This window comes from Bufo bufo, chromosome 3 (genome assembly GCF_905171765.1).
Source record: "Bufo bufo chromosome 3, aBufBuf1.1, whole genome shotgun sequence".
Lineage (NCBI taxonomy): Eukaryota > Metazoa > Chordata > Amphibia > Anura > Bufonidae > Bufo > Bufo bufo.
The window spans coordinates 446,490,304-446,505,799 of NC_053391.1; the positions used below are offsets into that span (position 1 = coordinate 446,490,304).

General features: G+C 41.5%; 1 protein-coding gene across 1 annotated transcript in view; it reads right to left on the reverse strand.

Annotated features, from left to right (window-relative positions):
• Positions 1-1,176: 1,176 nt before the first annotated feature.
• Positions 1,177-15,496, reverse strand: part of LANCL3 (LanC like 3) — a 68,213-nt gene continuing 53,893 nt past the window's right edge. The window contains exons 4-5 of the mRNA XM_040421968.1: positions 2,436-2,643; positions 1,177-1,336 (exon numbers count right to left, since the gene is read on the reverse strand). Coding sequence (XP_040277902.1) covers positions 1,177-1,336; positions 2,436-2,643 — 368 coding nt within the window. The remainder of the gene's footprint in view (positions 1,337-2,435; positions 2,644-15,496) is intronic.

Here is a 15,496-nt window from a genome sequence, read left to right on the forward strand (position 1 = left end):
ATTAAAAAGTTATCGGGGTCAGAATATGGTGATGGACAGAAAAAATGTATTTGCTCCAAAGTAATTTTTTTAAGTATTAAAACACAAAAAAAACTATATAAATGTGGTATCGCTGTCATTGTACAGAACTGGAGAATGAAGGTAACAAGTCAATTTTGCCATATAGGGAATGCCTTAAAAATGAAACCCATAAAACTATGGCAGAATTGAAATGTTGTTTTCCAGCTTCCCACTACATTGTATGCAATATTAACTGTGACACTAAAAAGGGCAACTTGTCCTGCAAAAACAAGCTCGCATGCATCTTTGTGAACAGTTATGTTAAAAAAGTTATGGTTTTGGGAAGGCAGAGTAAAAAACAAAAACGCAAAAATGAAAAATCACATGATCTTGAAGGGGCTAAAATGCTAACAAAAATAGAACTTAGGCCTTGTCAACAGGTATAATACAGGTAGCCAGAACGAAGTAGCAGGGAGCAGAGAAGTATGCCACACAAATGTCCTACTGCTCATAGTAAATTGGCCGCTGGTGATATAAATATATGTAGAGATATATATCTCACATGTTTGTTAAAGCACATTGATCTCATTTTGGAGATGCATGCCATATAAATTCACTTCTTACAGATGTAAATTTGTTAATGCAATAACAAATAATATCAACTGCAATGGGAAATTCCCAGAAATAGGTGGATTACTAGGGGACACGTGGCTTAGAAAATCTGATTTAATACTTTCTAAAATTAGCTTTTACTATATCACTACTCACAGCAGTTTATATACAGTATAGCTGTAATCTTATTTGTGGAGGAGAGTCTATGAGCGGACTGCATTTTTCTCACACTGATGACTTGCTCCAAGTGACTTTTATGGGGTACTTGACTTTGGCTTGTTTCATATGGTTACTGTTGTGCTTATTGCTTTATAATGTTATGTGTAGGTCTTGGACTGTTATAGACAAAAGTCATATAAGTTATTTGCTCTATGGGATCATAAAGAACTTTTACAACTAGTTTCTTTCAGACTTAGCCATACTGGTCCATTGTTTTTTGGAAAAAGTGCCATAATGAGTGTTTTGGGGCAGTAGCTTTTGCACAGTATATTTAGAAAGGTGCGGACCTTCTATTCATTTTCAGCACAAAAATACCCTCCGAGATGTAAATAACTCTGCAAGAACTTACACAAAGATACTGAAAAGTGGAAACTCAGCCTGGTTTGGCTGCAGTAAATCAACCAGAAAACAGACTGTCCCTGACAAACCTTCATAGAGACTGTATATGCTTTCGACAGTGCATGATCCAATTCTGAACTCCTCTGAAGACAGAAATTCTGCAAATCTAGAGAGAACAATATATATGTACTCATTACACCGAACTTGCCACAGTTTCTAATACAGCTCTGAGTGAAGAATGTTTGTGTAGCAGGGGCAGTACTAAACAACCTAGTGTGCAGGTGGATACTGCCATAATTCCATCAGTGATCTGGCATTTAGATTCTAATATGTTATGGTGATGTCTAGCAAGAGTTAAAACGAAAGTTCACAATTGTCAGACTATTATAAAATACAAAGTCCTGCTTAGAACCCTACGCGTTTTGCACCTTCAGCCTCCTCAGTGTGTAACGCATAGGGGTCTGAGGAAGACCCTGTCACATATTGAGCAATGTTTAGTACCAGCCTCCACATCAGAGACTTAAAGCACATCTAGCAATGATTTGTAGTATAGTAAGATAACTATGCACTTTTTGTAATCCAGCTCTATTAAATGGTGCAGTGTATCAGTAAGGCCAGGTTCACCTTGGCGTTATAGGTTCCATTATAACAGAGTCATACTGAACTATGTTATCTGCCCCCATAGACATGTATTAGAACGGAGCAAAATGGAATGCCTCTTAAAGGCTCCCGTTTTGGATTCCGTCCTAGACTCCATTATAACGGAACTTATAACAGAATTCAATAACGCCAATGTGAACCCGGCCTAACAGGGTCTTTTTCTACACGGTTTTAATACTTTTTATATACTGTAGGATATTGTTTATATTTTTTCAATAAAGCTGTTATTTTTTATACTTTATGGTACGTAGTTATTTTTTCTAAATAAAATATCAGGAGATTATATTATAAATAAATAAATATATATATATATATATATATATATATATATATATATATATATTGTTATGTATCTCTTGTATTGGATTGGGGGAGTATTGCTACAGCATAAACTGTAGTAAATCTGTTGGGTGACGTCTGGCCCCCTGGGTATATTGTAGTAAATCTGTCGTGCAAAGCCCCGTCCTCTGATAAATCCCCCTATATGTATATTCCTCAGGATGCCTTTTGCACCTTAGTCAATTTAATCAAATTTCCAATTTCCAAAATTGTTTGTCCCCCACAAAGTCAAGTAAGTCAAAAAAAGATGCTGCAGTGTCACTAACCTCTGAGCTCTATAGATGTACTTGGAGTTGCCTGTAAGTCTGTAAAGTAATAGAAACACATAGGCACTGCCAGCAACTCCATGACAGATACCAGGTCCTTTCTTCAGCAGGCCTTTCTGCCAGGTCAGCTCTCCACAGCGAATACAAGTGTCCAGGTAGCATGGCTTTTTTGACAGTAAATATGCCTTTGCGAAAAGATAGGTGATGCCTGCAAATGTAAGACAATGTCACATAGTAGAAGCAAAGGGAACTTAATGTGTAATTTGCATTTCTGAACAGATGGAGACAGCCCACGGTGATATATCATAAATTGCTGCATATGGGGAGTAACTCTTCCGACTCTTGGCAAATGTACAAAACCTACTCATCATTACACAGCGTTTTTAGTCTCCTTGGAATCTCAAAAGGAACCACATAACATTAAGGAGAAAACTAAACTGAAAAGATTATTATCTGATTATTGGGCATCTGTCAGCAGATTTGTACCTATGAAACTGGCTGACCTGTTACATGTGCGCTTGGCAGCTGAAGGCATCTGTGTTAGTGTCCTATTCATATGTGTCCGCATTGCTGAGAAAAATTAGGTTTAATATATGCAAATGAGCCTCTAGGAACAATGGGGGCATTTCTGTTACAGCTAGAGGCTCAGCTCTCTCTGCAACTGCCTCTCCGTCTGCACTCTTGACAGAGCCACACGTGATGATGTTTTCACTGCCTGGTCCTGTCAATGAAAGTGGAGAGGGTGCGGCAGTTCCAGAGAGAGCAGAGCCTCTAGGTGTTACGGCAATGCCCCTGTTGCTCCTAGATACTTATTTGCATGTGAGAAAAAAAACTTTTTTCTCAGCAATGCAGGCTGCCTTCAGCTGCCAACCGCACATGTAACAGGTCAGTCAGTTTCATAGACACAAACCTGATAGATGCCCTTTAACAACAACAAGTCACATCAAAATTGGAAAAACCATCCTGAAAATGTCACTTTTTTACTGTAGATTGTTAATATGTGTCTGAAGTAAGTATTGTTGGCGCACAACTCCGGGGACACATTGCATTTTTAACACCTAAAGGGGTTATGCAGGGGTTTTACTGTATATTGATGACCTATCCTCAGGATAAATCAATATCTGATTCGACACCCAGCACCGCAGCCGATCAGCAGTTTGAAGAGTAGACGGCAACTTCCTCTTTATTACACTATGTGTCATCTCCCTTTCAGCGGAGGTGTAGTGTTATTACAAGTACTTGCTCCATTCAAGTGAATGTAGCAAGTACTTGTAATTACAATCACTTCCGAGACAACAGACAGTGTAATGAAGAGGAAACGGCACTCGCAGGTCATCAATATAAAACCCTGCACAACCCCTTTAAGGACTAGTAGCATTTTCTCCATCTGTGTCCAAGCAGTAATTTGTAATTTCTACTTCTAGGAACTTTTTCTTGATTTTGCGTGATAAATTGTAGTTCTTTTAGGAACCATTTTGGGGGTAGATATAGTGTATTAACCCCTTAAGCCACTGTGACATACCTGTATGTCATAGTGGCTGAAGGAATGTATGGAGCGGGCTGCTGCTTTGAACCTTCTCCATATGTGGCGGGTGCCAGCTGTATAATACAGCAGCCACCTGACTGCATCTACCTGGATCGGCAATGATGTCGAACCCAGTCATTTAACCCCTCAGATGCCCCAGTCCATAGAGAGCTATCTGATGTGACATCACGGGGCTCCAATCAGTTACCATTACAACCTTGGGTCTGCTGTAGGTTCCCGGGCCTGTCATGGTAATCTGCCTGCAAAGCTGTGTACAAGGGACAACTCAGCATGCACAGCGGCAGAATCTCATTCACCATAATAGTTCTCTATTCTGGTGAATGGATCCCAGGTTTTAGCCTCCTAAGAGGGCTAAAAGTTGTTATGTAAAAAAAAAACTCATTAAAATACTAAAAGTTTAAATCGCCCTCCTTTCCCAATTTTACATATAAAAAATAAATAAAATAAACAAACATAACATGATGTGTTCGAAGTATTAAAATATAAACATTTTTTTCCTGTGTAGTAAAACAGGTATCAAAAAATTGTAGGTACCCCAAAAATTGGACCAATAAAAACTACAGTTTGTCCCGCAGAATACAAGCCCTCACACAGCTCTGTAGACATAAATAAAAAAGTTATGGCTGTCAGAAAATGGCAATGCAGAGAAAATTTAGATTTAAAAAAAAAAAAAAAATCTTTATTTTTTAACAGTAAAACAAAAAAAAAATGGGCCTGGTACTTAGGTTAAATAACTTATTATTTTATTTTTAGGAGGAATTATAAAAAAAAAGAAGCAATTTTAACATAATTTTGTGGAATTTATTTACGGCGTTCATTGTGTGGTATAAGTAACATAATAACTTTACCTCGCTCCTCTTCCAGACTCAAGAGTAAAGGGATGCTTTAGCTGCTCATATCTGGAAAATGGTAGCATCTAGATATATGGGTCAAGCTTTTAGACGAGACCAGAATCACAGCATTATCTCCACTACATGGGAATATATAGCTGTTAGAAATCGGATTGGCAGAGAATGCAGTTGAAAGTCAAAATAAAAGCAGGTTTTACTGCTTTTCACTCCCCACTCAAATTCTAACAGCTATATCTCCTGATGTAGTGGAGATAATTCTGTGATGCTGGTCTTATTTGAGAGCTGAGGATGCCAGCTTTCAAACAAGAATTAAACTATTGTGAGGGGGCAGTAACTGAATAAAATATCACTTTTAATCATATTAAGGATAAAAAGGCCCCTACAGACAAACATGTAAGAAAGGGGATATCGAAAACCCATGTGATCAATTAATGTGTAAAACCACAGCGGCTACGATAAGACCATCAGAAAAAGAAAGTAACCACAGAGTGCATAGCGCCAAATATAGCGCTCAGCTAGGTACCTACAGAAGGAATACCGTGAGAGGCTGAGATGTGACTTAAAACACATTTTTTTCTAGTCCACTACTAGTACCCACAGTGACATCTCAGCCTCTTGTAGAAAATTTGCAAGACGGACAAGAATAGGACATGTTCAATTTTTTTTGCAGGGCCAGGAAACGGACAGATGGATGTGGACAGCGCACGGTTTGCTGTCCACATCTTTTGCAGCCCATTGAAATGAATGGGTCCGCATTCTATCCACAAAAATGCGGATCGGATGCAGACCAAAACTATGGTTGTGTGCATGAGGCCTAAAGCTGTGAGCATTTCACCTTCTGGACTTTCCTCATACACAATAGGATACATTTACAATGCATTAAAGTCTTCAGACTCTTTCACTTTTTTCATATTTTGCTATGTTACGGCCTTGTGCTAAAATAAAAAAATAAAAAGATTTTCCCTCATCCTTTTGCACTCAATACCTGTCATGACCGGCGTGCCGATCACATACGTGACGCAAGGGGAGGGAAAAGGGAAGGCCCTGTCCAAGGGAGAGGGAAAGGTGGTGACCCCTAACTCACCTTGAGGCTGGCACCTGACTGCCCTGACGTCCCTAGACGGGTTCCTCACCCGTACGCCGATCACGTGCCTAAACCCTGGCTTTCCCTAAGATGAGCCCTACGTAGTGAATAGGGCGGTGGGAACACTAGTCCGCACCACTAACACTAAAGGAAAACACCAAGGAGAGGACAGACAATACAGACAAAACATATAATCCCAGGTGGGCGACAACAGGAGCCCAACAGGGATCCGGAGGGTAACGCTCTGAAACAACAACCAGGAATCTCAGCTACACAGCTCCAGTGGGTCAGTATAGAAGTCCAGGCAGGAAGCTCTATATCTGGCAACCAGAGAAGTGGGAGAGGGGAATATAAGGCGGTTGGGAGTGCTGGACAAGAAACAACTGAGGAGAAGGAGCTACGGATCCCTGAGTGAGCCAAAAAGGGTTGCAAGGCAAACCCAGAAAGCTACCATTAAGAAACAGCACTATCTTTATAGATAGAGCACGCAGCCCCCCGCTGCGACTTCCTGACCCCGGGTATAATGGAGTCAGGCGTGGCTCTTGACACCCTCGTGACAATACCTTATAATGACAAACTGAAAACAGAATGTTCAACATTTTTGCTAATTTATAGAAAATATAACACCAAAGAAATAGCAACAGCCGGAGATACAGTATATAAATTAACAATTCTTTATTATCACATGATTTAAAAAATTACTTTAAAAAAAATTCTCAGGTGGTCACAGAGAACATGGGACAAAACTCCCAGGCAGGCAATGTGGGGTGACAATTAAAGAAATATATTACTTTCTATAAGCAGCATACATATAGGAGCCATACCCACAGTATTATATAGTAAAGTGCTTGTGCAAATAAACATATACTCTATTAGTATGTCAATCCTATAGCAGCCAAGTAAATCACAGTATAACAATATCATACCAGCCATGTGTCCTGCGCTCCGACACGCGTTTCGCTCAATGCTTCATCAGGGGGCGAACAAAAAAGTGTGAAAACTAAGACCGATAAATAAAACCTGTATATATGCAATGAAGATACCATTATTTTGGAAAAATCATTACTCCTAAACTATATAGAGGCAAGATGGTTTGCCAAGACTTCCGCGTTCCACTGTGGAACGCAGATTCGGTTTGGCTTAATCAATCAAATACAGATGAACAAAACATATATATGTATATATATATATTTTAGAGGCACTATTAATTTGGGAAAATATTATAGAAATATATGATATTATTATTATTATTATTATTATTATTTTTTTTTTTTAAAGGAGGGGGTTTTATATGTATGTGGCAGTACTGATAGTCGTTATAAAGAAAAAAAGTCCAATGTTTATACCGACTAAAGATAACATTATATTATATAATACTGGCCAGGACCTGATGAATATCATCATCTCAAATATAATGATACTGAATAAATGAAAAATGATAATTGATGGTGAAAATAAGATGCACAAATATATACATAGATAAAAATAAATATAAAAATAACCACAAGAGAGTGGTAAGACATATATAAAACATGTATAAAAACTAAGGCCTCTTTCACACTTGCGTTGTTGGGATCCGGCATGCACTTCCGTTGCCGGAGGTGCCTGCCGGATCCGTAACAACGCAAGTGTACTGAAAGCATTTGAAGACGGAACCGTCTTCCAAATGCTTTCAGTGTTACTATGGCACCCAGGACGCTATTAAAGTCCTGGTTGCCATAGTAGGAGCGGGGAGCGGGGGAGCGGTATACTTACAGTCCGTGCGGCTCCCCGGGCGCTCCAGAATGACGTCAGAGCGCCCCATGCGCATGGATGACGTGATCCATGTGATCACGTGATCCATGCGCTTGGGGCGCCCTGACGTCACTCTGGAGCGCCCGGGGAGCCGCACGGACGGTAAGTATGCTGCTCCCCTGCTCCCCGCTACACTTACCATGGCTGTCAGGACTTTAGCGTCCCGGCAGCCATGGTACCTATTCAGAAAAAGCTAAACGTCGGGTCCGGCAATGCGCCGAAACAACGTTTAGCTTAAGGCCGGATCCGGATCAATGCCTTTCAATGGGCATTGATCCCGGATCCGGCCTTGCGGCAAGTCTTCAGGATTTTTGGCCGGAGCAAAAAGCGCAGCATGCTGCGGTATTTTCTCCGGCCAAAAAACGTTCCGTACCGGAACTGAAGACATCCTGATGCATCCTGAACGGATTACTCTCCATTCAGAATGCATTAGGATAATCCTGATCAGTATTCTTCCGGCATAGAGTCCCGACGACGGAACTCTATGCCGGAAGACAATAACGCAAGTGTGAAAGAGCCCTTACATGTATAAAAATACTTAGATACAAATTAATATAAAAGAAGAGGAGGGGGAGAGGATGGAAGGTTTATCGCAATTCTATTCGTGGACTACCGGTGTCAGGGTCTTCATACACACATAAAAATTTATAAAAATTACCATTAATAATGGCTATATTCCAGGGTTTCATTTAAGCCAAATGGGGATAAAGTATTAAACCTGAAAATCCAATACATCTTTTTTACAAAGCTGGGAATAGGATTGGGGGACCGAATCTATGGGAGTCAGTTTCAAGCCTGAAGGATTACCCGCATGTACTTCAGAAAAATGTTTAGACACCCCATGCTTCAAGTACTTTCTCTGGACATTGGACCGATGTTGGTTGAACCTATCTCTTACTGTTTGGGTAGTACGTCCTATATATTATATAGAGGACATACCCAGAAATACAATTCATATTTTGTTTGAGTGGGACAGATTCCCCTGTATTTGAGATGATCACGGAGTCCATATTATCAGAAATAGTGTGGCAACACATACAACGTTTAGAGCCACAACAGAATGAACCCTTTGGTATTATTATTGGGTTACCTACGGGGTCAAGTGTTTTGTGTAGGGATTTTTGGGCTCGTCTAAAAGTGATATTGGGTTTATTGGGAAGAGCTTTACCTATAACCGGGTCCTGATGGAGGATGGACCAGTGTTTTCGAAGGATCTGTTTGATGGAGTTGGGTTGAGAATGATTTCTTGTGAAGAAATTTAATTGAACATCTGCTGATTTGGATTTTGGAGTAGTTGTGCGTGGTTTCAAACAAACAGCCTGACTCTCCTTTAAAGGGAACCTGTCACCAGGATTTTGGGTATAGAGCTGAGGACATGGGTTTCTAGATGGCCGCTAGCAAATCCGCAATATCCAGTCCCCATAGCTCTGTGTGCTTTTATTGTGTATAAAAACCGATTTGATACATATGCAAATTAACCTGAGATGAGTCAGAGCTTGAAAATATGACTCTTCTCTGGTCACACAAGTAAGATATGACTCTTTTTTGTTAATTTGCATATGTATCAAATCGGGATTGTTACACAATAAAAGCACAGAGCTATGGGGACTGGGTATTGTGGATGTGCTAGTGGCCATCTAGCAACCCATGTCCTCAGCTCTATACCCAAAATCCAGGTGACAGGTTCCCTTTAAGATTTTAGATTTAGAGTCTGATATAAGGCTTTTTGGGTATCCCTTGTCTCTAAATCTTTTTTGTATTGTTTTTAGTTGGTTTACAAGAATGTTATCATCCGAGCAGTTCCTGCGGACTTGTTTCATCGGTCCATAGGGGATGTTCTTTTTCCACTTATGAAAGTGGCAGCTGTTAAAGTCCAGGTAGCTGTTTGCAGCTACCTCTTTAAAGTGTGTACTTGTTAGAATACAGCCCTCCCAAATTTGGAGGTTAGGATCTAGAAAAACTATAGACTTGGGATCATAGTGAGCGGTAAAGGTGAGGTTCCAATCATTTTGATTAAGTTTATGGATGAATGAAGATAAGGAGGTGGGACCCCCCTTCCAAATAAAAATTATACGATCTATAAATCTATTATAAAAACTTATATCACAATGATTAAGTAGGCCCTCCATCTTTTCGAAGGCCCCCATAAACAGGTTCGCATATGAAGGGACAAATTTAGTGCCCATTGCTGTTCCACATTGTTGGAGGTAGAACTCTCCCTTATAATGAAAATAATTATGGGTTAAAATGAACTGGATGGAATCTAAGATAAATGCCTTTTGTTTTAATGGTAGGTACATATCCTTATTTAGGAAGCTTTCCACTGCTAGGATACCTTGGTGGCGTTGGATGTTACTATATAACACTGACACATCTAGTTCCCAGGTGATATCCTGAAGGAGTGTGATAAGATGACTGGAATCCCTTACATAGGAGGATAGATGTTTAACGTACTTCTGTAGTGTATGGTCTATATATGCCGAAAGGTTGGAAGTCAAGGAATCAACTCCTGAGATAATCGGCCAGCCTGGTGGATTTGTGAGAGTTTTATGTATTTTTGGTAAAAAATAAAAATGGGGTATGGAGGGAAACGGTATTTTGAGAAACTGGGTTTCTTTTTTGGTAAGGATCTTATCCACATACCCTCTGTCTAAGAGTGCTGCTAGGGCTTTCTTTAAACCATCGCTTGGGTCCTCTGGCAATTTTACATAATATTTGGCATCGGATAGAATTCTTAGGGCCTCATTGTCATATGCACTAGAGTCCATAATAACGATTCCCCCACCCTTATCAGCACTCTTAATGACTATATCCCTGTTAGATTTAAAGGCGTTCTGCAGTTTTTTTAAACTGATGATCTATCCTCTGGATAGATAATCTATCCAGAGGATAGATCATCAGTTAAAAAAAAACCTGCAGAACCCATTTAAAGAAAGAGATGGCTCTAGTAAGAATGCGGGATGGTTTTGTAATTGTTTGTCCAGAGTCAACCATAGTCTTGAAATCAGTAAGAACCATGTTGTAGAATGTTTCTAGGTGAGGCCCTCGGTTTTCTATTGGGTAAAATGTAAACTGAGATTTGAATTGGGATGGAATGGGATCCTCAAATAGTTCTTCCATCAGAATCTCTACTGTATCCTCATCCACTTCAGCAAATTGGGAGTTAGTAGTACTCGAGGCAACCGGGTTAGGGACAAGATCTTTCAGTAGGAAATTACGTTTAAGTGTCAGTTTTCGTATGTACTGATTCAGGTCAACAAATAGTTCAAAGATATCAGGCCCTCTAGAGGGACAAAAAGAGATAGACCCTTTAGAGAGTACTTCAATCTCGTTTCTATTAAGGTTATAACTTGATAGATTTAAAATACCCTTTTCCTTCAAGTTCCCGGTGGGGTGCTCTATTGATTTGTTAATGTTGGCCGTAACTTTGTTTGGACCTGTGTCTCTTCCCTCCTCTACACCCTCTTCATCGGACATTACTCTTTTGTTTTTGTGATGAGGTGATTGGATTGGACTGAAGAATTGGGTAATTTTCTGGTTTTGCTGTAAGCGTGGACTCTGAAAAGGGTTTGGCTTGGCTAGGGGGGAATTTATGAGATAAGGTGATAATAGCTGAATACTGGAAAGAACTGGTCTAGATGAAGAGGGCCCGATGGGGATACCAGCAGATGGTGATAGGTGGCTTAGAGAGGATTGATCGGCCAGATTAGTGGGTAAGGCTAGGAATGGTTCTGGACTTGATGGATGGTCGCTGTACACTGATATATTATCCACTGTACTGGTGGGTGAGATGACATTAAGATTGGAGACCTCTAAGGGACTAGTTGTGATGTTGGTGTTTGGGGGAATTGGTTGTGTCTCGGACATCTCTATCAGGCGGTTTCTCATAGGAGAAGATGAGTTGGGACAAGGTGGTATGTTGGATGTGGACATGGAGCCTTCATTGTTCTTGTTTATACCATTAAAGATTCCACTATCTTCATGTGTGGGATTTACCTCTAGAGAATGATCTGGTTGTATACACTTTCCAGGACTATTGGTGTGTTCAAGGCTTGGAGGGACCCAAGGGGCCTTGCATTCGAGGGGGGGGGGGGGCATCATAGGCTTGCCATTTGAATGGAGGTGGGTATTAATTCTGCTTTGGTTGTTGTTACCCTTTAAAAGGGGGTAGGTACTGGCCATTCTTGTGTTTTGTAAATGGGTGGGTGTCCTAGGGTCGGCTTTGCATTAGGGATATGTGGAGATGGGTACATTATACTCCCCACGGTGAAGGGATACATTTCTTCATCTCCTTATTTCCTGTTGCAAAAGGGATTCGTGGTGGTTTTCGACTCCTATAAAAAATTATCCCTTGGATGTTCCTATGATTGGAGTACCTATTGGATTGAACATTCAAACTATGATTTGGGATTGTATTTTGTGAAGAATAGGAGTCTTTATTGGAAGTTAGGGATTGTGTCGTGTACTCTTGAGGTTCATACTGCCATCGCCTGATATGGCCCAATTTATAATCATAGCTATCGCGTGGTAGTTTTTACACTTTTTCCTAACTTCGTTATATTCCAACTTTATAAAGAAGTATCTGGGTGGGAGTGATTGTGTCCCTAAATTATTGGTATTCTCAATACGTGTTGCCAGACCCCTACACAGGCCGCAAAGTTTGTCAATTAAAGAGGACCTTTCACTAGAATAAAAAATGTAAACTGAGCATACAGACATGGAGAGCAGCGCCCAGGGATCTCCCTGCACTTACTATTATCCCTGGGCGCAGCTCTGTTCTCCCGGTATAGGCTCCGGTATCTTCATATGTTCAGCTCCACCCAGTTGAGCCTGCCGGTGTCTCCTTCTCCCATGCTGTAGCGCTCGCCAATTGCAGCGCTGAGCTCATAGCCTGAGAGGTTTTTTTTTCTCTCAGGCTATGAGCTGAGCGCTGCGATTGGCTAGCGCTACAGCATGGGAGAAGGAGACGCCGGCAGGCTCAACTGGGTGGAGCCTAACATATGAAGATACCGGAGGCTATACCGGGAGAACGGAGCGGCGCCCAGGGATAATAGTAAGTGCAGGGAGATCCCTGGGCGCCGCTTTCCATGTCTGTATGCTTAGTTTAGATTTTTTATTCTAGTGAAAGGTCCTCTTTAAGGACGACATGAGGGACCTGGAACACCCATCAATGCCACCGAGTAGTGAAGTCTGGGTCATTCAAAAATACTGGTTTAACCACCTCCGGACCGCCTAACGCAGATTCGCGTTCCGGAGGTGGCAGCCCTGCGCAGAGTCACGCATATATGCGTCATCTCGCGATGGCCGAGATTTCCTGTGAACGCGCGCACACAGGCGCGCGCGCTACCCAGGAACGGAAGGTAAGAGAGTGGATCTCCAGCCTGCCAGCGGCGATCGTTCGCTGGCAGGCTGGAGATGTGATTTTTTTAACCCCTAACAGGTATATTAGACGCTGTTTTGATAACAGCGTCTAATATACCTGCTACCTGGTCCTCTGGTGGTCCCCTTTGTTTGGATCGACCACCAGAGGACACAGGCAGCTCAGTAATATGTTGCACCAAGCACCACTACACTACACCCCCCCCTGTCACTTATTAACCCCTTATTCACCGTTGATCACCCCTGATCACCCCATATAGACTCCCTGATCACCCCCCTGTCATTGATTACCCCCCTGTCATTGATCACCCCCCTGTAAAGCTCCATTCAGATGTCCGCATGATTTTTACGGATCCACTGATAGATGGATCGGATCCGAAAAACGCATACGGCCATCTGAATGGAGCCTTACAGGGGCGTGATCAATGACTGTAGTGATCACCCCATATAGACTCCCTGATTACCCCCCTGTCATTGATTACCCCCCTGTCATTGATCACCCCCCTGTAAAGCTCCATTCAGATGTCCGCATGATTTTTACGGATCCACTGATAGATGGATCGGATCCGCAAAACGCATACGGCCGTCTGAATGGAGCCTTACAGGGGCGTGATCAATGACTGTGGTGATCACCCCATATAGACTCCCTGATCACCCCCCTGTCATTGATCACCCCCCTGTAAAGCTCCATTCAGATGTCCGCATGATTTTTACGGATCCACTGATAGATGGATCGGATCCGCAAAACGCATACGGACGTCTGAATGGAGCCTTACAGGGGCGTGATCAATGACTGTGGTGATCACCCCATATAGACTCCCTGATCACCCCCCTGTCATTGATCACCCCCCTGTCATTGATCACCCCTCTGTAAGGCTCCATTCAGACATTTTTTTTTGGCCCAAGTTAGCGGAAATTATTTTTTTTTTTTCTTACAAAGTCTCATATTCCACTAACTTGTGTCAAAAAATTAAATCTCACATGAACTCACCATACCCCTCACGGAATCCAAATGCGTAAAATTTTTTAGACATTTATATTCCAGACTTTTTCTCACGCTTTAGGGCCCCTAGAATGCCAGGGCAGTATAAATACCCCACATGTGACCCCATTTCGGAAAGAAGACCCCCCCAGGTATTCCGTGAGGGGCATATTGAGTCCATGAAAGATTGAAATTTTTGTCCCAAGTTAGCGGAAAGGGAGACTTTGTGAGAAAAAAATAATAAAATCAATTTCCGCTAACTTGTGCCAAAAAAAAAATATTTCTATGAACTCGCCATGCCCCTCATTGAATACCTTGGGGTGTCTTCTTTCCAAAATGGGGTCACATGTGGGGTATTTATACTGCCCTGGCATTTTAGGGGCCCTAAAGCGTGAGAAGAAGTCTGGGATCCAAATGTCTAAAAATGCCCTCATAAAAGGAATGTGGGCCCCTTTGCGCATCTAGGCTGCAAAAAAGTGTCACACATCTGGTATCGCCGTACTCAGGAGAAGTGTTTTGGGGTGTCATTTTACATATACCCATGCTGGGTGAGATAAATATCTTGGTCAAATGCCAACTTTGTATAAAAAAATTGGAAAAGTTGCCTTTTGCAGAGATATTTCTCTCACCCAGCATGAGTATATGTAAAAAGACACCGCAAAACACATTGCCCAACTTCTCCTGAATACGGCAATACCACATGTGTGACACTTTTTTGCAGCCTAGGTGGGCAAAGGGGCCCACATTCCAAAGAGCACCTTTAGGATTTCACAGGTCATTTACCTACTTACCACACATTAGGGCCCCTGGAAAATGCCAGGGCAGTATAACTACCCCACAAGTGACCCCATTTTGGAAAGAAGACACCCCAAGGTATTCCGTGAGGGGCATGGCGAGTTCCTAGAATTTTATATTTTTTGTCACAAGTTAGCGGAAAATGATGATTTATTTTTTTTAAATTTTATTATTTTACAAAGTCTCATATTCCACTAACTTGTGACAAAAAATAAAAACTTCCATGAACTCACTATGCCCATCAGCGAATACCTTGGGGTGTCTTCTTTCCAAAATGGGGTCACTTGTGGGGTAGTTATACTGCCCTGGCATTCTAGGGGCTCAAATGTGTGGTAAGGAGTTTGAAATCAAATTCTGTAAAAAATGACCTGTGAAATCCGAAAGGTGCTCTTTGGAATATGGGCCCCTTTGCCCACCTAGGCTGCAAAAAAGTGTCACACATGTGGTATCTCCGTACTCAGGAGAAGTTGGGGAATGTGTTTTGGGGTGTCATTTTACATATACCCATGCTGGGTGAGAGAAATATCTTGGCAAAAGACAACTTTTCCCATTTTTTTATACAAAGTTGGCATTTGACCAAGATATTTATCTCACCCAGCATGGGTATATGTAAAATGACACCCCAAAACA